General features: G+C 53.6%; 2 protein-coding genes across 2 annotated transcripts in view; one reads left to right on the top strand and one right to left on the bottom strand.

The window, feature by feature from the left end:
- The window catches only part of SCAP (SREBF chaperone), a 67,064-nt gene extending 61,120 nt beyond the window's left edge, over positions 1-5,944 (top strand). The window contains exons 22-23 of the mRNA XM_053359309.1: positions 318-524; positions 3,825-5,944. Of these exons, the coding sequence (XP_053215284.1) occupies positions 318-524; positions 3,825-4,070 (453 nt within the window). The 3' untranslated portion in view covers positions 4,071-5,944. The remainder of the gene's footprint in view (positions 1-317; positions 525-3,824) is intronic.
- Positions 5,945-7,275: 1,331 nt separating this feature from the next.
- PTPN23 (protein tyrosine phosphatase non-receptor type 23) overlaps positions 7,276-22,083 on the bottom strand; it is a 57,759-nt gene continuing 42,951 nt past the window's right edge. Inside the window, exons 18-25 of the mRNA XM_053359308.1 lie at positions 21,094-21,245; positions 20,183-20,362; positions 16,719-19,008; positions 14,314-14,498; positions 12,777-12,881; positions 12,083-12,221; positions 10,549-10,662; positions 7,276-8,861 (exon numbers count right to left, since the gene is read on the bottom strand). Of these exons, the coding sequence (XP_053215283.1) occupies positions 8,265-8,861; positions 10,549-10,662; positions 12,083-12,221; positions 12,777-12,881; positions 14,314-14,498; positions 16,719-19,008; positions 20,183-20,362; positions 21,094-21,245 (3,762 nt within the window). The 3' untranslated portion in view covers positions 7,276-8,264. The remainder of the gene's footprint in view (positions 8,862-10,548; positions 10,663-12,082; positions 12,222-12,776; positions 12,882-14,313; positions 14,499-16,718; positions 19,009-20,182; positions 20,363-21,093; positions 21,246-22,083) is intronic.

The raw sequence follows: 22,083 nt of genomic DNA on the forward strand, positions 1-22,083 counted from the left end.
GCCGGCTCCCTTGGCCAGTAAAGCGAGATGAGCGCCGCAACCCCAGAGTCGGCCACGACTGGACCTAATGGTCAGGGGTCCCTTTACCTTTACTTGTGAGGGCAAACGCCTTTAAGGGTGTGCCTCTGCCCATCTTCTGCGAGGCAGGGCTTCCTTCTGCACAGCTTGAGCCCCGTCTCCCTGTGCTCATCTTCATCCAGCAGACTTGTTAGAAGCTTTCAGCCTTGGTTCTGCAGCCTAACTCTCACCTACGGGTGGAGGCCTGAGGAAGAAGAACTTGGGGCGACCCTAGTGACTTGGCCCTTGTTGCCTTTCAGACGATGGTGCTAGCCAGCGGGGGCCAGGATGGGGCCATCTGCCTCTGGGATGTGCTGACGGGCAGCAGGGTGAGCCATATGTTTGCCCACCGCGGGGATGTCACCTCCCTGACTTGCACTTCCTCCTGCGTGATCAGCAGCGGCCTGGACGACGTCATCAGCATCTGGGACCGAAGCTCCGGGATCAAGCACTATTCCATTCAGCAGGTGTGCAGCTGGGGGACCCTTCCTCAGACAAGGCTTTTTTATCTCTCTGCCAGCTGCCGGGAAGAGCAGTGGTGGCAATTAGGCTGAGCTCCTTGGGTGAGGCAGCGAGATCCAGTAGCACTCCTGTTGTCCTGGCAATCTCCCAATCACTCTGTAGTGATGCGCTGACTGTGGGGCTGCCTTTGAAGATGGCGCAGAAGCTTCCATGAGTCGAGGGAGAGTTTTAAGGGCTCTGCGATGGGGCTTCTGCCTGTTGCCAATTTGTTTCTGACCTAGATTCAAGGCACAGGGCCTTTTAAAGACTTTGTATGGCCCAGATCACCCAGAGATTTGGAGTGTGTTGAGTAATCAGTGCGCTGGTGGCGCACAACTCTGTTCTCCTTTCTTTGTTTCTCCACAACTCTGGGGTGGTGTTTGTTCTAAAATAGGCTGGATGAGAGCCAATAATAATAATAATAATAATAATAATAATAATAATAATAAATTTTATTTATACCCTGCCCTCCCCAGCCAAGACCGGGCTCAGGGCGGCTAACAACCAGTAATAAAAACAAGTTGATTGAAATACAACACGAAAACCAGGTTAAAACACAACATTAAAACATTAAAATGCAGCCTCATCACAGGAGGAGAAAGGAAACAAGAAAGGGGGAGGGAATCAAATTGACTCCAAGCCAAAGGCGAGGCGGAACAACTCTTGCAGGCCCTGCGGAAAGAAATCAGATCCTGCAGGGCCCTGGTCTCATGAGGCAGAGCGTTCCACCAGGCCGGAGCCAGTGTTGAGAAGGCCCTGGCTCTGGTTGAGGCTAATCTGACTTCCTTAGGGCCTGGGACCTCTAGGGTGCTGCTGTTTATGGACCATAAGATATTGAAGCTGAGACAAGGCACTGCTCGTGGTTGGGTCCCTAGACTGGCTTCCCCCATAGCATGAGGTGTGCAGCATGGGGCACCTCTGGGTCTGCTTCTGTCGCTCCAAACACAAGTGGCCTCAGCTGCACAAAGTTCTTCCACCAGTTTCAGCTGGTGGCTCAACTGCAACCCTGTGTAGGCAGGGATAACTTAGCTCCAGTTGTCTAGGCTGCAATACGTGGGGCTGCCTTTTGAAGACAGTTCCGAAACTTTCAGCTACGGCAGGATTCAGCAGCCAGACTATTAACTGAGACCAGAAGGTCTGAGCATATTACACCAGTTCTGGCCTGACTAAACTGGCTGTGGAGTAGTTCATGGGTTCAGACCCAAATGCTGGTTTTGACCTTTAAAGCCCCATGTGGCTCACGACCACAATATCTCAAGGATCACCTCTCCCTGCGTGAAGCATCCCAGACCCTGCTGGTCTTCGTCAGGGGCTCTTCTGTGGGTGCTCCACCTGAGTGGGGTGCAGAGAGTGGCCTTTTCAGTGGTGGCCTCCTGTCTGTGGAATGCTTTAGGCCCCAGGCAAAGACCTTTTGGTTTACCCATGTCATTGGTAATAAAGCTGCCTCCTGCGGTGGTGCTTTGTGTATTTAGTGTTGTTCATTGTTTGACATTTTTCTGTTCTTTAGAGTCTGAAAAATGTAGTCGCAATAGATCCAGGTTAATGGAAGGAGAGTTGTGTTCCCTCCCTTTATATTTGTGCCTGTTCACTGAACTTTGCCACTGAGACCTGCTTGCAGGTTCCCCTTTGCCAGATTATTCACGCTGGCTGCTAGGGTTCTTTCAGGATCAGCCCTGCAGTTGTAGACTCTACACTAGACATACCCAGGTCTCCTTAGGATTAGTTTAGACCAGGCTTCCTCAACCTCAGCCCTCCAGATGTTTTGAGAATACAATTCCCAGCATCCCCGGCCACTGGTCCTGCTAGCTAGGGATCATGGGAGTTGTAGTCCCAAAACATCTGGAGGGCCGAAATTGAGGAAGCCTGGTTTGTTGTTGTTTAGTCATTTAGTCGTGTCCGACTCTTCGTAACCCCATGGACCAGAGCGCGCCAGGCACTCCTGTCTTCCACTGTCTCCCGCAGTTTGGTCAGACTCATGTTGGTAGCTTCGAGAAAGCCTGATTTGGACCTTTTTAAAGCAGTCTTTTAATCTTCAGGCATGCCCAAGTATGTCATGGATGTGACAGAAAGTCAAATTAGTGAGTGTTACAATTTAGAACACGGTGGCGCTGTGGTCTAAACCCCTGAGCCTCTTGGGCTTGTCAATTGGAAGGTCGGCGGTTCAAATCCCCGCGACAGGGTGAGCTCCCGTTGCTCAGTCCCTGCTCCTGCCAACCTAGCAGTTCAAAAGCATGTCAAAGTGCAAGTAGATAAATAGGTACCGCTCCGGCGGGAAGGTAAACGGCGTTTCCGTGCGCTGCTCTGGTTTCACCAGAAGCGGCTTAGTCATGCTGGCCACGTGGCTCAAAAAAACTGGACAAACGCCGGCTCCCTCAGCCTGTAAAGCAAGATGATTGCCGCAACCCCAGAGTCATCTGCGACTGGACCTAACAGTCAGGGGTCCTTTACCTTTTTACAATGTGGAACAAAACACATTTTGATTGCCATTGTCTTGATGGCTTTCTGTTTCGGAATGTAAATTGAAAAAAAAAAAGCTGTAGTGTTATCACTTTATTTCTCCTTTGATTTTTTTTTAGTTGTTTTTTAGGTCTGGCTCCTGGTTTTCGAAGAGAGCCAAGTGCCAGAGTCATGCCTAGGGAAGGAGGAGCGGGCTGTCATTGGCTCCTGGCCACGATGACCTTGCTCTGCTTCCACAGTCGAGGCAGCAATGCTTCTGAATACTAGTTGCTGGAAACCGCAGGAGGGGAGAAATGCCCTTGTGCTCAGGTCCCTGCTTGCTGGTTTCACAGAATCAGTTGGTTGGCCACTGTGAGAACAGGATGCTGGACTAGGTGGGCCATTGGCCTGACCCAGGAAGCTCTTACAGTGGTACCTCGGGTTAAGAACTTAATTCATTCTGGAAGTCCGTTCTTAACCTGAAGCTGTTCTTAACCTGAGGTACCACTTTAGCTAATGGGGCCTCCTGCTGCTGCTGTGCCACTGCCGCACGATTTCTGTTCTCATCCTGAAGCAAAGTTCTTAACCTGAGGTACTATTTCTGGGTTAGCGGAGTCTGTAACCTGAAGCGTATGTAACCCGAGGTACCACTGTACTAATTGCACCTTGAGGGTGGCTGGGACACATGTTCTGATGCCAGAAGTTGCCTGTAATCCGCGCCTCTGGTGCTGTGGACACACATGGCAAAGATTAGCCCCATGTATCTCAAGATAGGCTCCGTTCTGCTCCACCTCCCCTTCTCACCCTCTTTCCATTTGCTCTCTGCACAGGATATGGGATGCGGGGCCAGCCTGGGAGTGATCTCTGACAACCTGCTGGTGACCGGAGGCCAGGGCTGCGTTTCTTTCTGGGACATCGGCTACGGAGACCTGCTGCAGACAGTCTACCTGGGCAAGAGCAATGAATCGCAGCCCGCCCGGCAGATCCTGGTCCTGGAAAACGCGGCCATCGTCTGTAACTTTGGCAGCGAACTCAGCCTGGTCTACGTCCCGTCAGTGCTGGAGAAGCGAGACTGAAGCAGGATCTTGCGGACAGGCCAGAAATGACCCCCTCCACCTTCTGATTTTCTAACTAGGAGGGGCAGGGATCAGGGCAGTCTCTTGGGGAGCAGAGAGAGCCGCTGCCTCTCCCCATCTTCCAGCAGTTCCATTTTCTTTCCCCGGTCTGCAATTTGACCGTGGTGGAAGAGAAGGGGGCTGACATCTGCAGGGGTTGAGCGAGGGGGTGGTTTTCTCCGTGCTCACAATAAGCTAAGAAGAACCCAGCACCAGAGGACTGTGGAGGTAGAATACCCTGCTGTGGTTGGGTGTGAGCAAGCGCTGAGAGATTGTGGGCTGAGGGAAAGACCCTCCGTCAAAGCCCCGCCTCCCACTTGCAATCTATAGAAGGGAGAGGGGTGTGTGAGGAAGGGGCTGCACCCCCAATAAGTCTTTTGCTCTGGCTGCAGTGCCCAACGCCTCCCTCGAAGGTCTGTCGCTGCAGGAGCTCTTTGCACATGCCCGTGAGAGCTCCTGCTGGACGGGATGTGTTTGTGTGTGGCCTCCTGAGGCGCAGCGATAGCGAGGAACAGCTGCTTCAGTGCTGTTGCTCCACACACACCCTCCTCCCTGAGCTCCATCCTTCCTCCCTCCTCTGGCAGGCACTGCTTCTGTCCCACACGTGGAAGGAGAAAAAACTGGGCTGGCTGCTGTGCTGGGACTCCAACCCCTGGGCAGGTGGAGGTGGGCGGGTAGGATTTTGGGGAAGCTGTTTTCCTAGAGGGAAAGAGAGGTGGCACACTGAGAGCCTGTGAGGCCTCTCCAGCTGTCCTACCGATGGCATAGTCCTCGTGGCAGCCGCCTCCTCCTCCTCCGGCCTGCTAGGGGAAAGGGTATGCATACTGCGCTACCTGCCATATTTATTGATGTGCTGTACATAGTTATTTATTCTGGCATGCAAGCGTGAGGGGAGTGGGGAAACTTGAACTCCCAGGAGCAGAAGGCCTCTGCGCCACCTGCTCACGTACCCTCCCTCTGCATCAGCCTGGTTTGGGCCAGTGAAGGGGCTGCAGGCAGCTGTTCTGCAACAGCTGTCGCTAGCTTTGTACTGTGGAGAGAAAGTGGGGGGCAGGCTTCTGCGCCCAACACTGAGGTGGGCGTCTCCGCCTCCTCTCGTGTCCCAGCCTGCCAGAATATCCCTGCTTTTTACACAACTCCAAGAGGGAGATAGATGAACGGTTTGCCAGAGCAGCAAAGGCTGCAGTGGCAGACCTTGGAGTCTCAAATTTCAGTGGTGCCATTTGCAGCGCCAAAATTCAGACTTCCCTTGCCTTCCATTCTGCGTAATAGTTGCGGCACCCCCCAAGGCTGTTTGCACTCCCCTAAATCCACAGCAGAGTGCACAACTTTTATTTTGGGGTGCGCTGGGCTGCAGCTCTGGGAGGAAAGAAAGCAAAAGAAGGAACAGAGGTAGCAGAGAGACAGAGAAATGGAGGAAGAGCTGCTGGAAAAAGCAACGCTTTTGAAACGGCAATACCATTAATTGACTGTCTAGTTCACGGTGTTTTTACTTTAGCATCTCCTGCCGTAGGAGCCCTGTATGCTACTCAAGGGAGCTGGGGGGGGGGCGATTAACCTGCTGTATTCTGTTTGTCCCACTGCCCCAAGCTTGGCAGGGGCAAGAGACTACTTTGCAATGCTGGCCAGTGGAGGCCCATTCAGGGCCTCAAAGCACCCCCCCCGGCCCCCTTGCGCCCGCTGCTTCCTCTTGGGTCGTCGTCCGTGTCCTCACCATGCCTCAGGTGGCCTTAGCTCTGCTGTGCCCTTTGGACTGTACAGCGGCAGCTGCTTTTGTACCAGATTGTGTTTTATAATGTGTACAGAGACAGACACATTAAACAGAACTAACTTAATGCCTCTCCTGTGTGTTTTGCGGAGTAGCAGGGAAAGGGAATCTAGCCCAAAATTAGCAAGCCGTAACCAAAACATAAGATTGGGGGGGGGGGGGGGGAAACCTGCCATACGGCAAGCCCAGAACTGACCACAGTGAGGCCTCTTTTTGGTGTGTTGTCCTTTGCAATAGCTCACACTTGGAATCTTTTGAGACCCCGCTGCAAAGGGTTGACCCCAATCAAGACGACTACTGGACGTAGAAGTTTTCTGTTTTTTTCAAATCATTGTCGTTTGCACCGAACACAGGCTGTCTGCAAAACAGAGCGGTTGGGGGAGCTGTTTCTGCCCCACCTGTGAAGAACACACTACACTCACCCCACAAATCTCACTTGCACTGCAGCAGAACACCATTCACATGAAGACCCTGACTAAGCACATTAAAGAGGTTGGCATGATCTATTGAGCAAACGGTTCTCTTTGTGTAGCTGACTTTAATGCAAACCTTATAAAAAGCAAGTGATATACCTTGCATACAATTTTTGTGGGCAACTTAGTTTTTTTTTAAAAAAAAAAAAAACCAAAATAGATATGAGAGAAAAGGCATTGCTTTCTATTGCATGCTGCTAACGTATCTTAAGGCCAAGCAGCTGCTCAACCCCCACCACCCCAAAAAACCTTCTCATCATAAAACACTTCTGCAAATTAATTATCTTAGCGCCAAAAAGTTACACACTCCTTTTGCTATATTCAGATACTTGCAAACTGAAATGCAGCCCCCTCCGCTGCTTTTGACAAAAATCTAACAATGGATCCATCTGCAATGCTCCCGTTTATTTATTTTAGTAGCAAAGAGCTGAAAAAAGTTGGTTCTAAATTACAGAGTAAGTCGAAACAGGACGACAATGTTACATTTGTACAAAGCAAAAAACAACCCAGAAACCCGCCAAGACCTGGCCCCTCTCTCACCTTAACCCTCCCGCCTTCATGAAGATGGTCCTTTAAACCGAGGGAGCTGATGGAAAGAGCAAATGCTTAGGGGGGAAATGGACATTTAAGCATTCCCATTCATTTAATGATCTGCCTTCATCTGGCCACAGCTGGGCAGCATTGTTAAGGAAGAACACCCCTGCAAGCTGGCTCAGTTAACACACAGTCCTCCTTTACTGCCCATAGTGTTGCAGCGTTACTCCTTATGTTTGATGCCATCACCTGTCTTTTGGGCACAGGAGACACAGCTCTTGCCCCTTTGTAAAAGACCATCAGGCACACTGATGATCCAAATTAACCACATAAAGGGGCTTCTGCGTTTTTGGGTGAACTATTTGGAACAGCTCGGTCTTGTCAATCAAGGCAGCTGGGTGACTTGACCTGGCCTCTGAGCTAAGACGGGGATCCCTCGCTGGAATGTAAGGGCAACAAAATGCAACCGGCCTGGCCAAACAAGAAACGGAAGGTGGGGCCGGCAAGACATGGGAGCAGCTTTGGAGGCTGCTGAGAAAGCACGTCTCCTGCACCTTCGCCTAGCAGCTAAAAAGACACTCCACGCACCTTTCATGCAAGCCGATCAAACGTAGCTGCTTGGTCCCAAATGGGCTCTCGCCAGCTCAAAGGGGGTTGGTTGGGTCTTGGATACCCCATTCAGAGTGGAAGTCAGTAGACGGGAGCAAAAGGGGGTCTTGCCAGAGGCAGTTTAAGGAGGAGATGAGGACGTAGGAGGCCTGAAGTGCTACATCTCAAAGCCTTGGGGACACCAAGGGTGGCAGCAGGGGGTGGGAGTCAAAGCCCTTTAGCTGAAGAGGCGGGGAACTAGTCCACCTAGGACTGGGTTACCTTGGCTGTGTTTCAAAACCTTCCTCTGGTCGGGAAAATCACCTCGGGGGGGGCTTCTCCAGCTGGGTAACCGCCTATGTCCGCAGTGGAAATCAAACCACACGTCCTGCTCTGTCCAAACCGCCTCCCATGATTCCTGCCCCTCCAAAGGCCAATTTACAGATTCCGTCCTTCCCGTGGCACTTGGAGGCAGGCACAAAGTGGGAGAAAGGAACAACCGGCTCAGAAAAATCCTCCTGCACGCCTCCAGCCGTTCAGACACAGCCGATGGGAAACTGAAGGGGCGGGAGAGGGGGGAAAAGGACGCGAGTCGAGTGGGCACTGCGTGGCTCCTGGCGCAGCAGAGGCTTCCTGGCTGTGGCCAGTCTCGAGCTGGAAAAGCTGCATGCTGAGCAGAGTGCGAACCAGCCACCTTTCCTCCCTCGCCCTCCCAAGTTCCTAGTCCTCAAAATGCATCGGTGGCGGCGTTAGCAGCAGCAGTCTCGGGTCGGTGTGACGCCCTCCTTCCTCTCATGTCTTGTTAAGTGTCCACAGCGGGTCAAGCATGCTGAGGGGGTCGTCGCTGGGGCGGGTGCCACGCAGGCCTTCCCCGTTCTGGGGCTGGAGGAAGCTCTGCTTGCTGACCTTGTGCCTGCCCTTGAGGCTGTTGTCCAGTGTGAAGGCCTCGGGGGTCAGTGAGGCCAGGAGCTCCAGGGACGAGGAGGACGGGGCCGTGGCCGGAGCGGCAGAGGACTCTGCGCCAGGAGGCGCCGGCGGGGCTTCGGTCTCTTCCTGACTCTCCTCTTCCAGATGGTTGCTGTTCTCGGCCGTGCAGCACCCGGCAGCCTCGGGCGCCGCTGGGGCAGGGGTGGCTGGCGGGGAGAGCGCGGGGGCCGGCTCTGTGCTGGTAACGGGGCAGCCGAGATCGGCAAAGGCGGTCTGAGGGGGGCCGGCAGGCGGCGCTGGGACGGCCAAGGGCAGGGGCTCCAGCTGCTGCCCGTTGGCGGACGAGGGCTCTGCCCCTCCCGAGGGAGGCCGGATGCTGAGCTTGGCGATGGTGGCCTGGATGGAGCTGATGGGCATGTCGGCACCCAGGACCAGATCCTGGGGGTCCTGGTGGATATAGGGCTAGAGGGAAAGGAAGAGCAGCTTAGAGGGCGCAGCAAGTGTCCCTTGACAAGGCCCTGTGGGATGGGGCTGATCTTTACGCCTTTATATCTGTTGGGAGATGCCCAGAGCATACGCTTCCCATTTTTAAACAGAAATTCCCTTATTCCGAATAGGATTCCTCGCAAGAAAAGGGGAAAGTTGACAGCTATGGCCCAGAGTGGTTGGGGCAACCCAGTCAGAGGGGTGGGAGTGCAACTAATAAAATTATTATTATTCACCTCTCTTTCACACTAAGGTCCCAGGGCATGTTAGGGCGACTTAAAATACAGTAGGATACAACACTGATTTTACTTGCACGATAGCAGCTTCATGCAGATCGTCAGTAAATAATATTATTTATTAAATTTGTACACTGCCCTACATCTCAGGGCGGTTCACAATGTAAAAATTACAATAAAAAACCCACAAAATGCATAATAAAAATATGAACAGAACAAACCCAAATCCCTCTCCTGCAGCACGTTTTAAAAAGGCATGGTATATCAATCGGCCAAATGCCTCATTGGAGAGGAAATAAATGGGGAGAGAGGGACAGCCCTGCTTACTGAGCTCTGGAAGAGATTGAAATGAGACTCCAGAGCCTGGAAGCTCTGCGAAGGGTTTTCTCGCTGCAGAACGCGCTTTCAAGCTCTCAGCCTTTGCACCATTCTGACAGTGAGAGTTTGCCTTTATGTGCAACTTCTGGGCATGCAGCCTTCACACAAGTTGCATTCATGCCGTACATTAAAAACGCACAGAATATAACTAACAAAAGTGAATGCAATGACTGGTGACTGGGGGCGGCCACCGAAACCACATAACACCAAGACTGACATTGGCTCCCAGTACGTTTCTGAGCACAATTCAAAGTGTTGGTGCTGACCTTGAAAGCCCTAAACGGCCTCAGCCTGAAGGAGCATCTCCACCCCCATCGTTCAGCCCGGACACTGAGGTCCAGCGCCGAGGGCCTTCTGGTGGTTCCCTCATTGTGAGAAGCAAAGCTACAGGGAACCAGGCAGAGGGCCTTCTCGGTGGTGGCCCCCGCCCTGTGGAACACCCTCCCACCAGATGTCAAAGAGAAGAACAACTACCAGACTTCTAGAAGACATCTGAAGGCAGCCCTGTTTAGAGAAGCTCTTAATGTTTAATAGGTTATTGTATTTTAGTGTTTTGTTGGAAGCCGCCCAGAGTGGTGGGGTACTAATAATAGTAATATTATTATTATTATTATTATTATTATTATTATTATTATTATTATTATTATCATCATCATCATCATCTCCACTGTATCTTCTAAAAACAGGTGCCAATTCTCGTGTCATGGGATGTATTTGGTAAGACAGGCTCTCCCACCATTTGAAAGACCCAACCATTGACCAAACAAAGGCTTTCAAAACGGAAGGGAGGGCTGCTGCTGCACCTCCTTGCCAGGATTAAGCCAAGTGCAGCTGAGCCCAAGCAAGATTTTTCTGAAAGAGAAAGCACTATGCCCAAGTCATCCCAGATATAGGAGAGACAGCTGCGAGGGCACAGGACCAAAGGAACGGCGCTCTGCACATGGCTAGAAACCTCTTTAAACGTTCTCCTATGACATTTTGCCACCCCACTCCTGTTTCTGTGCTAGCGAAAGGACTCTCCACCCACGCTTGCCTCGGATGCACCCTACCTTCTGGGCAGCGCTGCTGGCAGGCTTGCTGGCGGAGGGCGCCGTGACCCCGTGTCTCTGCAGCACCTGCTTGGCATGCTTCAGGAGAGACTCGTAGCAGAACTTGAGGTGGAGCTGGAAGAGGAGGAGCAGCCAGGATTGAGGGCCAGACATTTCACCTAAATGCATTTGGATCCCGCCCTTTTCTCAAGGCGGCTTATGGCATTCGGAAAAGCCTCATTGCAAGGGGTTGGGCTGGATGACCCTTTGGGTCCCTGGTCCCATGCTACAGTTCCCCGATTCCATGAGAAACATCATTGTAAAATGCAAAACCCAGTTAAAAAGAGTGGTTTACAGCACAATAAAACACATTCAGAGCCAGCAGTTAAGAGACCAATTGCAGGCCAGTTGTCCACATGGTCTGCACTTGTTTTGGAAGGTCTATCTAAATAGGGAGGTCTTAAACCTACTGGGATGCGGGTCGCGCTGTGGGTTAAACCACAGAGCCTAGGACTTGCTGATCAGAAGGTCGCGAATCCCCGCGACGGGGTGAGCTCCCGTTGCTCGGTCCCTGCTCCTGCCAACCTAGCAGTTCGAAAGCACGTCAAAGTGCAAGTAGATAAATAGGTACCGCTCTGGCGGGAAGGTAAACGGCGTTTCCGTGCGCTGCTCTGGTTCGCCAGAAGCGGCTTAGTCATGCTGGCCACATGACCTGGAAGCTGTACGCCGGCTCCCTCGGCCAATAAAGCGAGATGAGCGCCGCAACCCCAGAGTCGTCTGCGACTGGACCTAATGGTCAGGGGTCCCTTAACCTTTACCTTTAAAGGTAAAGGTACCCCTGCCTGTACGGGCCAGTCTTGACAGACTCTAGGGTTGTGCGCTCATCTCACTCTAGAGGCCGGGAGCCGGCGCCGTCCGCAGACACTTCCGGGTCACGTGGCCAGTGTGACATCGCTGCTCTGGCGAGCCTGCACCAGCGCAGCACACGGAATGCCATTTACCTTCCTGCTTTAAAGCGGTACCTATTTATCTACTTTCACTTAGGGGTGCTTTCGAACTGCTAGGTGGGCAGGAGCTGGGACCGAGCGACGGGAGCTCACCCTGCCGCGGGGATTCGAACCGCCGACCATGCGATCGGCAAGCCCTAGGCGCTGAGGATTTATCCACAGCGCCACCCGCGTCCCCTAACCTTTACCTTTACAGCACAATAAAACACATTCAGAGCCAGCAATTGAGAGACCAATTGCAGGCCAGTTGTCAACATGGTGCGCACTTGTTTTGAAGGTCTTTCTAGATAGGAAGGTCTTAAACCTACTTGGGGGAAAGATCACAAGGAGGGAGCCAATCAGACCTCTCTTGGGAGGGAATTGCCAATATGGGAACGGCCACAGAAAAGGCTCCCTCTCGTCTTACCAAGCAACTGGGCCTCAAATGTCGATGCGACCTGGACAAGGCTCACACCCAAGGACCTTAGCACCCAGCCAAGATCTTTTAGGTGACCCAAGGCTCATGGGCGTCACCCACTGCAGTTCCACCCGCACCCCACGCCCCGTACCTTCTCCTGCAGCATGTGCTTCCTCTGCTGGCGGATCTTCTTCACCAGCTGCGGCAAGTCCGGGATGCTGTTGCCGGCCTCCACTTCCTGCATGGCGGCGTACAAGAGGCAGAAGGCGCCGGTGCGGCCCACGCCAGAGCTGTGGGGGATGCAGAAGATGAACAAGGTACAGAAGAGGAACAAGTCCAGCAACAGCTACAGACCCAAGCTTGAGAAACTATGGGCTTTCTCCATGCAGGGCACAATTTTTACAAACGTCTTGTCGTGTTGCCTCTTACTTGCCTTTCCTCTAGAACAGCCTTTCTCAACCATGTTGTTGAACTACAACTCCCATCACCCCTGGCTAGCAAGGCCAGAGCTCAGGGATGATGGGAGTTGTAGTCCAACAACATCTGGGGACCCGCAGGTTGAGAACTGCTGCTCTAGAAAGTCCCAAGTGCTGCAATCATTCCTCTATTCCCTTGATCGTTCTGCTCACCCTTTTCTGAACCTCTCCCAACCCTACAATATCCTTTTCGATACTGCTTTTTGAGGCACCCCGGCTCCAATTATCAGGTGCCAGGGCAGAGGGCACAGGCAAACACTACACAGCGTGGCAGAGGGGCCCACAGCTGCCACTTTTGGGATTGCCGGGTTATTGGTCTGACGCACTGCGAGGCTCCGAGTCTGCTTTCCAAGTCTGGCTGTTACTCACCTGCAATGGACGACGATGGGGGTGTGGAGCGGCCGCTGGTGGAGGTAATGGCTGTGCACCTCCTGAATGAAGCGAAGCAGGTCTCCTTTGCTGTCCGGGAGGCCACTGAAGGAAGGAAGGGGAAAGAGGGAGAGAGAGAGAGAGAAAAAAATATGAAGCAAGCATCTTTGCAAAAAGGATTTTGCTGCTGCTTGCCAGCTCCACCGCCATCCTCCTGGATGATCCCTGTTCCTCTACTTCAGTCTTTCTCGAACTTGGGTCCCCGGCTGTCCTTTGCAGGAGCCAGCCAGCGTAAATCATGCCTTGCAAGTTGGAGTTAACGCTTTATTAGCAAAAACAGGACCTGCACAGGAGCACCAGGCCCAATGAGTAAATGGAAAGCCGAAACAACCCCTTCCAAGGATGATTGGATATGTAAAATGAGTGAATATGTACAGTTGGCAAAACTAACAGCAGACATAAGATTACAGTCAAGCCAAATATTAAAACTAGAATGGCAATGCTTCAAAGAATATGTGGAAAAACACTGTTCAGAAAAGAGTGTGTTGCTATGCATAGATTAAGGTTGTAGAGAATAAGAGAGAGATATTTGGAATTGGATACAAGAGGTGTACCCTCTAAGGAATGCAATGCAAATATTTAATATATTTAATGTAACACATAAAGCAGTGGTTCTCAACCTTGGGTCCCTAGATGTTTCTGGCCTACAACTCCCATGATCCCTAGCTCACAGGACCAGTGGTCAGGAATCGAGACAAGGTAGAGGGGAGTCATGGGTGGAGTGTGTGTGTACTTATGTACTGTCAAATATTTCTATGTATTTCTGATTTACGACTGTTTGTTTATTGTAGGTTTTCTGTTCCTTTTTTCCTATTTATTATCTAATAAAAGAAGAGACCATCTCCGGTAGGTCTGGCCCCCATGAAGCAGTTGCGGAGACAGAAAATCCCTGCCGCAACATAGCTCCTGCTCTCCAGGGCTTTTCCCAAGCAATCTGAGACTATGCCAGTGCACCTGGCCTTTGCTCCTCCCACTTCATGCCTCCCCTAGTCCTGGGAGACAAGCAGGGAAGGGGAGCTTGTCACAGCAGAAGTGGGAGACACCCGTGACTCTCCACCAGCCTGACTCATTTCTGCCTTTCTCTTCCCACCCTCCTGCTTCAGCTTCGGCCTCCAATTCTGGACTTCTCTCTATCACAGACTCTCCCTGCTCACTATGCCCTGTTACCTCTTCAGCTTTTGACACGGACCACTCATAGCCGTCCCGCCACCACTCCCCTGGCTCTGAGCCTCCCCAGCTGGTTCCTCCCAACATCCCCCTGCGTCTAACCAGTCCGTGACATTGCTGGACTACAACTCCCATCATCCCTGGCCCTGCTAGCTAGGGATGATGGGAGTCGTAGTCCCAACGACAGCTGGAGATCCAAGTTTGAGAAGCACAGTTCTAGCTGGGCCAGGCAAGCGAGGCACAGCCAGGCCCACCCCTCATCCTCAGCCTCTCCCCACCGCCCTCCTCGCGTGGACCAAAATTCACATACAGCTCTGGCCAGGAGGAGAACTGGAGGTGGATAACGGTGCGCTTCAAGCTCTGGTCTCGGAACTGCAGCGTGATCATGCGTTCCACGTGCGTCGGGGTGGCCTTCACGCTGGTGAGGACCAGGGTGAGGAGGCCGTGGACCATGGGCTGGCCCCGCTCCGTGGGGAAGTAGCGGACAACCTTTTGCTGCAGGAGAGAAAGAGAAACGGGGGGGGGGTGTCAGGAGGAGAAAAGGAGGGCCAAGGCAGAGGACCTCCAGTGCCACCATTTTGGCCTTGCCCCCCCCCCATGGTTAGAAGGCAGCAGGGGAGGGGAAACTCCCCCCCCCAAAAAAAACACACACTGCAAGCCTGAGATCCTGGGGAGCTGCCATCAGTTAGAGAAAACAACTTCAGCTCCCCAAACTTTTTTGTTTCTTGGTTCCGTGAACTCGTCTGCCTGCCCTCTGCTGCAAAAGCATCGTTCAGAATAGCCGTTTTGCCCAACCCCGCTAAGGAAGATAACACAACACAATTCAAAATGGTAAAAATGAATTGCACCATCTATTCAAAATCCAATTAAAACTGTTTCGAAAAACCTGAATGAACTTGATCCTGGGATAGGATACCTCCCTACCAGCCGTGCTCCAGGATCGTGCTGTTGGGGTTATGGGGAAGCCACATTTCTTTCATTTATTAAATTTGTATACCACCCTACACCTGTATATCTCAAGGCAGCTCACAACCTAAAACTACAACGTATTTACATTCGGTGAACCACAGTTAAGCAAAAGCTGAAACGTCTCAAATTCTTCCAGTGCTGTGTGTGTGTGCCTCAAGACCAACTGTGGTTAATTTATATCAGGCACCCCCAAACTCGGCCCTCCAGATGTTTTGGGATTACAACTCCCATGATCACTAGCTAACAGGGCCAGTGGTCAGGGATAATGGGAATTGTAGTCCCAAAACATCTGGAGGGTATGATTTATATCATACTAAACTATGGTTTAGGACGCAGGTGGCGCTGTGGGTTAAACCACAGAGCCTAGGACTTGCCGATTGTAAGGTCGGCGGTTCGAATCCCCGTGATGGGGTGAGCTCCCGTTACTCAGTCCCTGCTCCTGCCCTAGCAGTTCAAAAGCACGTCAAGTGCAAGTAGATAAATAGGGACCGCTCTGGCGGGAAGGTAAAGGGCGTTTCCGTGCGCTGCTCTGGTTCGCCAGAAGCGGCTTAGTCATGCTGGCCACATGAACCGGAAGCTGTACGCCGGCTCCCTCGGCCAGTAAAGCGAGATGAGCGCCGCAACCCCAGAGTGAGCCACAACTGGACCTAATGGTCAGGGGTCCCTTTACCTTTAAACTATGGCTTAGCACGAAGCAAACACCTGTGGCATTCTATTTAGGGATTTAACAGTTTATGCCTGTAGGAGTGCATTCATCATGGAAACAATTCTTGATGCATATTTTTATAATTCCTCATAGTAATCCCACCTGACCCACACTCCAGATATTTGCACTCCTACAATGCCCATAAGGCTTTGATGATGAAGCCTAAGCCTAAGCATACGCCTCCTTAGGAATGTAAGTCACTTTTTTGCGATCCATATGCAACACACATTACATTAGAGGAGGATAAAACATTTGAGTGTCTTCCTCTCTCCTTCCCCACAAGCTGCAATCACAGGATCTGGTGCACAGGGTCAGAAGCCGGAGACTCTCAGACTGCTTTAAAAAAACACCCAGCAAGTTGCTAGTCCTCAGGGCTGGGCAGAAAAGAACATAAAAGCACAGGGAACATCTATGGAGATCTGAGTGCAATCCATTGGGGGGGGTCGCCCTCAACATGACCCCAACGAAGCAGACAGGCCTGCCTCAGACAAGACCACCTGAGTTGCCCCTAAAACCTGAGAAAGTCTGTTTAAACCAGAGAAAGACCTACATTGGCTCCCAGTACGTTTCCAAGCACAATTCAAAGTGTTGGTCCTGACCTTTAAAGCCCTAAACGGCCTCAAAGGCCCAGGAGACCTGAAGGAGCGTCTCCACCCCCATCGTCCAGCCTGGATGCCGGGGTCGAGTGCCAAGGGCCTTCTGACGGTTCCCTCCCTGCGAGGTTACAGGGAACCAGGCAGAGGGCCTTCTCGGTGGTGGCGCCTGCCCTGTGGAACGCCCTCCCATCAGATGTCAAGGCAATAAGCAACTATTTTACTTTTAAAAGACAACTGAAGGCAGCCCTGTTTAGGGAAGTTTTTAATGTTTAACAGACTACTGTATTTCAGTGCTTTGTTGGAGGCCGCCCAGAGTGGCTGGAGAGGCCCAGCTAGATGGATGGGGTATTATTATTATTATTATTATTAATAATAATAATAATATTATTATTATCAAAGCACACTCAACTTATGACAATTCCTTGTCCCCTCCTTGCTCCTTACTTTCTCGATCTCCTGCTCGGAAACCAGCATGACGACGACGGACACTTTCTGCTCGTAGATCATGAGCCAGAAGTCGGAGGCTGTGCCCACCAGGGGGGCCTGGGTGGCGATGATGGTGGGGCAGTAGGAGGAGAGGTCTTCGATGCGGCTGGCGTTGATGTAGTCGTCCTTGCCCGACTGCAGGACAATGCGGTTCTTGTCGTAGGGCATGATGTCCTGGTGGCGGTTCTTCATGGAGTAGCAGCGGGCGATGGCGATGGACAGCTGGCGGGCGTCTTTCTCCTGGGCGTCCTGCAGCTCCTTCCAGATGCCGTCCAGCTCACTGGCGCTCCCCGAGGAAGGGGCTGGCTTCTCGAGGGCGCCCACCACGTCCTGGAAGCGCTCCAGCTCCGACAGGAGCCGCCGGATGTGTTCGGGCTTCTCGTAGGGGTCCTTCTCGATCAGCTGCACAGCTTTCGGCTTCAGCCCCTCCTTGGCGTCCGCCTTGGTGGGCTGCAGGAGGGGCTGCCCCACCGAGGCCTTGGCGCCCCCGTGCTGGCTCTCGGGGCTGGAGGACAGGAGGTCATCAGTGGACGAGTTCTGCCGGGGGAAGCGGGAGGCGTCCGAGGGGCCCTGTGCTAGTGGGGCGGCCCCGCCGGGCGCCAGAGAGGAGGGGGGCAGCTGCGGGAGAGGCCCCGAGGGGGGCAAGAGAGAGGGAGCCGGAAGAGTCAGGGAAGGCTGCGGCGAGGGCGCCGGCGAGGGCAAAGCAACGCCCGACACCACTGCCGCGCCTGGCAACTGCGCCAGGGCAGGGCTGGGTGCGGGAGGGACGTGGTGAGGGAGGGCCTGGCTGACGGGCTGGGGCTGTCCTCCCAGGGGCATAGGGGCACCTGGAGGGATCTGGGGAGTCCCAGGGCCCAGGGGCGCCGGGCCAGCACCAAAGGCAACCTGGGCTGGCGATCCGGCGGGCAAGGGCTGGATGGAAGCGAGCGACGGGCGAAGGGGCAGCTGCTGCTGTTGCTGCTGCTGTCCGGGCCCCATCATGCCCATGGAAATGTTGGGGCCGTGCGACACGGCCGTGGGGTAGGTCAAGGAGTGGGGAGGCAGGGTGTGGCCCCGAGGCAGCTTGTCGTGGGGCGGCCCAAGCTGGTAGTGCTGGGCTCCCAGTTGGACGGGGTGGCCCTGTCCGAGGACGGCTTGCGGGGCGCAGACCTGAGCCGGAAAGGGGTGATGGAAGGGTGGCTGCTGCTGGGGCATTTGGGCCTGAGCCAGGAACTGGGGTGTGTACTGCTGAGGGGGCGGGCCGAGGGGCTGGGGGCGGACCTGCCGGTCCATCGGGGGCTGGAGGGGCCCATGGGGGGAGAAGGCCTGTGGAGGTTGAGCAGAGGAGTAAGGCGGCAGGACCTGCTGCATGAAAGGGGGCCCGCAAGGCTGCGGGTAGGGGAACTGAGCGCTGGGGGTCCCTTGAGGTCCTGCAAAGCCACCCTGCTGTGGAGGAGGCCCTGGCCACTGGGGGAGCGGCCCGGCCATGCCCCTGGGGGCCGCACAGCTCGAGATAGGGGCCTGGATGCTGTCGACGGTGGTGGTGGCCGGCCGGACCCCCGGCGGGAAGCTGCCGACGCCGTACTGGTGTGGGGAGGGAGCGGGGGCCCTAACTGCCAGAGGGGTGGAGTGGCTGGCCGGGAAGGCCCCGCTGTTGGGGGCCAGCTGCCCCATGCCGTAAACCATGCCCCGCGGGGGAGTGGAGACGGGCATGGGGAGGTGCTGCGGGGAGGTGTGCTGAGGGGGCAGAGGGTAGGCGGGCTGCGCAGCTGGGCCCCGCATGACACTGGCGCTGGGTGGGTAGGCGGCTGAGGAGGGGGCGGAGCTCATCGGTGGCAGGGCTGCTTGGGGGGCAGAAGGTGGCATCTGGTGGGAGGCCGGCGGGTAAGGGGCTTGTGCGGAGCTGGCTGGGACTCTGGGTGGCGGGTAGTGCCTGTGAGGGGCACCTTGGGCCGACATCTGGCCCGGGCCGAAGGGAGGCCTGGCCTGGCCTGGCTGGGGGGCAGAGAAGGCTTCCTGGCCAGGGGCCGCTCGCAGGCTGGCATGGGGGAAGGCGGGGTCCAGACCCAGGGCGGCCAAGGCGTCTGGCGGCAGCTGCGCCAGGTGAGCCCCCAGGACTTCCGGGGGCAGGCTGCGGAGCTCCTCCGGGAGGTCGGCCAGGGAGAGAGAGCCGAGGGGCAGGGGGTCAGGCAGCTCAAGGTCGGAGGTCTTCTTCTGGAGTGGCGGCTTGGGGGTGGTGGGCCTGGCAGGGGGCCTCTTCTTCAGTTCCCTGCCAAGGCAAGGCCACAGAGAAGCCGCATGAGATGGGCACCCACTCCCAAGCACCCTCTTGCCCCCAAAGGGCCCCTCTACAGGGACTACTGTAATTCGCTCTACACAAGGCTGCCCTGAAAACTGTCCCACAAACTCCAGCGGGTGCAGAATGCTGCAGCGAGGCTCCTCACGGGGTCTCTGCCATGGAAGCATATTCACCCAGGGCTCTACCAGTTGCACTGGCTCCTGGTGGAGTATAGGGTCAGGCTCAACGTGCTGGTTTTGACCTTTAAAGCCCTTTGTGACTTAGGGCCCTCGTATTTACGGGACTGCCTCTCCTGGTCTGCCCCGCAGAGGACCTTAAGGTCCACGAATAATCATAGTTTAGAGGTCCCAGGCCCTAAAGAAGCCAGACTATCTTCCACCAGGGCCAGGGCCTTTTGAGTGATGGCTCCAACCTGGTGGAATGCTGTTCCATGAGACTAGGGCCCTTCAGGATTTAACCTCCTTCTGTCGGGCCTGTAAGACAGAGCTATTCCGCCTGGCCTTTAATTTGAATTCAGCCTGATCTTTTATTTCCCTTCCCTTCCCTCCCCCTCCCCTTTTATGAAGCTCTGAGACCCCACAGCTAATTCTCCCCTGGCCTCCTCGCTGGCCCAAGTAGGACCAATTCAGCCAGCTAGCCCTGGGGATTATCTAATTGATTTTTGAATTTTATGGTTATTCATGTTTTTATACTGTATTTTATGCTGCTTTTATAATTGTTTTAAAGTGTTTTAAATTTGTTGTTAGCCACCCTGAGCGCGGTTTTTGAACCAGGAAGGGCGGGTTATAAATAAAAAAAATATTTTTATTATTATTAAAACCCCAGGTGTCTGTATATATTTTGTAAAAACCTGGTGTTCTGATCATCACCTAAACCAGCCTTTCTCAAACTTGTGTGCCTGGATAGTGTTGGAATACAATTCCCATCATCCCGGATTACCCCCGGTTTAACATCACATTTTACAGTTGGCAGTTCAACTTTGGAACTCCCTGCCACAGGAGGTAGCGATGGCCACCAAGCTGGATGGCTTTAAAGGAAGGAGGGACAAATTCACAGAGGAGAAGGCCAACAATGGCTACTAGCCAGGATGTCTCTGCTCTGCCTCCACACTCACCCACTTGCACCCGGAGCCAAGCCACTTTACCTGTCCAGGAGCTGCTGCCTGGCCACCTCAGCTCCCTTGCAAGCAGTCCGGGATTTCTCCAGCAGTTTGGCCACTTTGCTTTCCAAGTCGGCGTAGAAATCCTTCCCTTCCTGGGATTTCTTCATTAGGTCCTCGTAAGCCTCATAGGAAGCCACCAGTGTCTGCAAAGAGGTGTTCCACCTGGGGGGACGGCAGTAAAGAAGGGTTAGGATTAGGAAGAGGGGCGTTTGCAGGACCACCCAGAAAGCACACAGAGCCAAGAAAGACATTCACACATGCCTGGGCACAAGGGCTGAGCTGTACCAATTGACAAGTGTACATCCCTTTGCACACGCGCACACACACACACACTTCTTAATACAGTGGTACCTCGCAAGACGAATGCCTCGCAAGACAAAAAACTCACTAGACGAAAGGGTTTTTTGAGCTGCTTCGCAAGACGATTTTCCCTATGGGCTTGCTTCGCAAGACGAAAACGTCTTGCAAGTTTGTTTCCTTTTTCTTAACACCGTTAATACAGTTGCGACTTGACTTCGAGGAGCAACTCCTAGCACGCGGTGTGGTAGCCTTTTTTGAGGTTTTTAAAGACTTTGGTGATTTTTGAAGCTTTTCCAAAACTTTCCCGACACCGTGCTTCGCAAGACGAAAAAAATCGCAAGACGACAAAGCTCGCGGAACGAATTAATTCCGTCTTGCGAGGCACCACTGTACAGGAGCCCAAACACTGTGCAATTTAATCCACCGTTCTCGTTGCACCAATAATCTCTGGCTGCTGCCTCCCTGCTGGGGCATCTAGCTGGCAGAACATCAAACTTTTGCCAGGCTGCCAAGCCTCCCACCAACCATTCCTCAGGTTTTGGACACCAAAAATCCAAAAACTGCTTCTCTCCCCCCCCCCCCGGGCCACTCACTTGTGTTCCACCTCTACCAGGACCTTGCGCACGGCCGCGTACTTGACGTTGGCGTCCGTCAGGGCTTTGAGGATGTTCTCCTGGGCGGTCAAGTTCTGTTCTAAGTAGACCTTGATCTGGTCATATTTCTTCAGCTGCTCCTCGAAGAGTTTCTGGAGAGAGAAGGAGGAGAAGTCAAGGCAAAGCTACGATAGGCTGGGGAGGAGGGAGAAGGGGATTCGGAAATTGGTTGAGGCAGGGAGAGGCGGCCAGTGGGGAGAGTGAAATGCACAGAGCATCTTTTAGGCCTTTGGGTTATCGGAGGTGCGGTGAAAGAGCCACAGCTCAGTGGAAGAGGGTCTGCCGGGCCAGCAGGTGGTCCTGGGTTCAAGCCCAAAGGGCAACTCCAGGTAAGGCTGGGAGAAAACCCTGCCTCAATTCCTAGAGTGCCTGCAGGGTTTCTAGAGAAATTCAACACCCTCTTCTGATTAGCCTTTCATTTTGATGGGTGCAGAAAAGGTACAGTGGTACCTCGGGTTACATACGCTTCAGGTTACACACTCCACTAACCCAGAAATAGTGCTTCAGGTTAAGAACTTTGCTTCAGGATAAGAACAGAAATCGTGCTCCGGCGGCACGGAGGCCCCATTAGCTAAAGTGGTGCTTCAGGTTAAGAACAGTTTCAGGTTAAGAACGGACCTCCGGAATGAATTAAGTTCTTAACCTGAGGTACCACTGTACCACAATCAAACAAGCCCTCAAACGTTGCCTTAGCTGCCTCCCCATGTGATCTCTCTACTGAGGCAAGAGAGAGAAGTGCCAGGCTTTGTATAAACTGGAGATGGATCTGTGAGAAGGACAGGGAAGAGGGAACTGGGAGACAGGCCTGTGCCTTCGCCAGAAAGGTTGCTCCTGCTGCATTTCGCTACTCTGAACATAACAGAGCCTGCCGGATCAGGCCAGCGGCCAACCAGATATCTTTTCTAGTAAACCTGCAAGTAGCATCTGAGC

Source organism: Podarcis raffonei, chromosome 12, assembly GCF_027172205.1.
Source record: "Podarcis raffonei isolate rPodRaf1 chromosome 12, rPodRaf1.pri, whole genome shotgun sequence".
Taxonomy (NCBI): domain Eukaryota; kingdom Metazoa; phylum Chordata; class Lepidosauria; order Squamata; family Lacertidae; genus Podarcis; species Podarcis raffonei.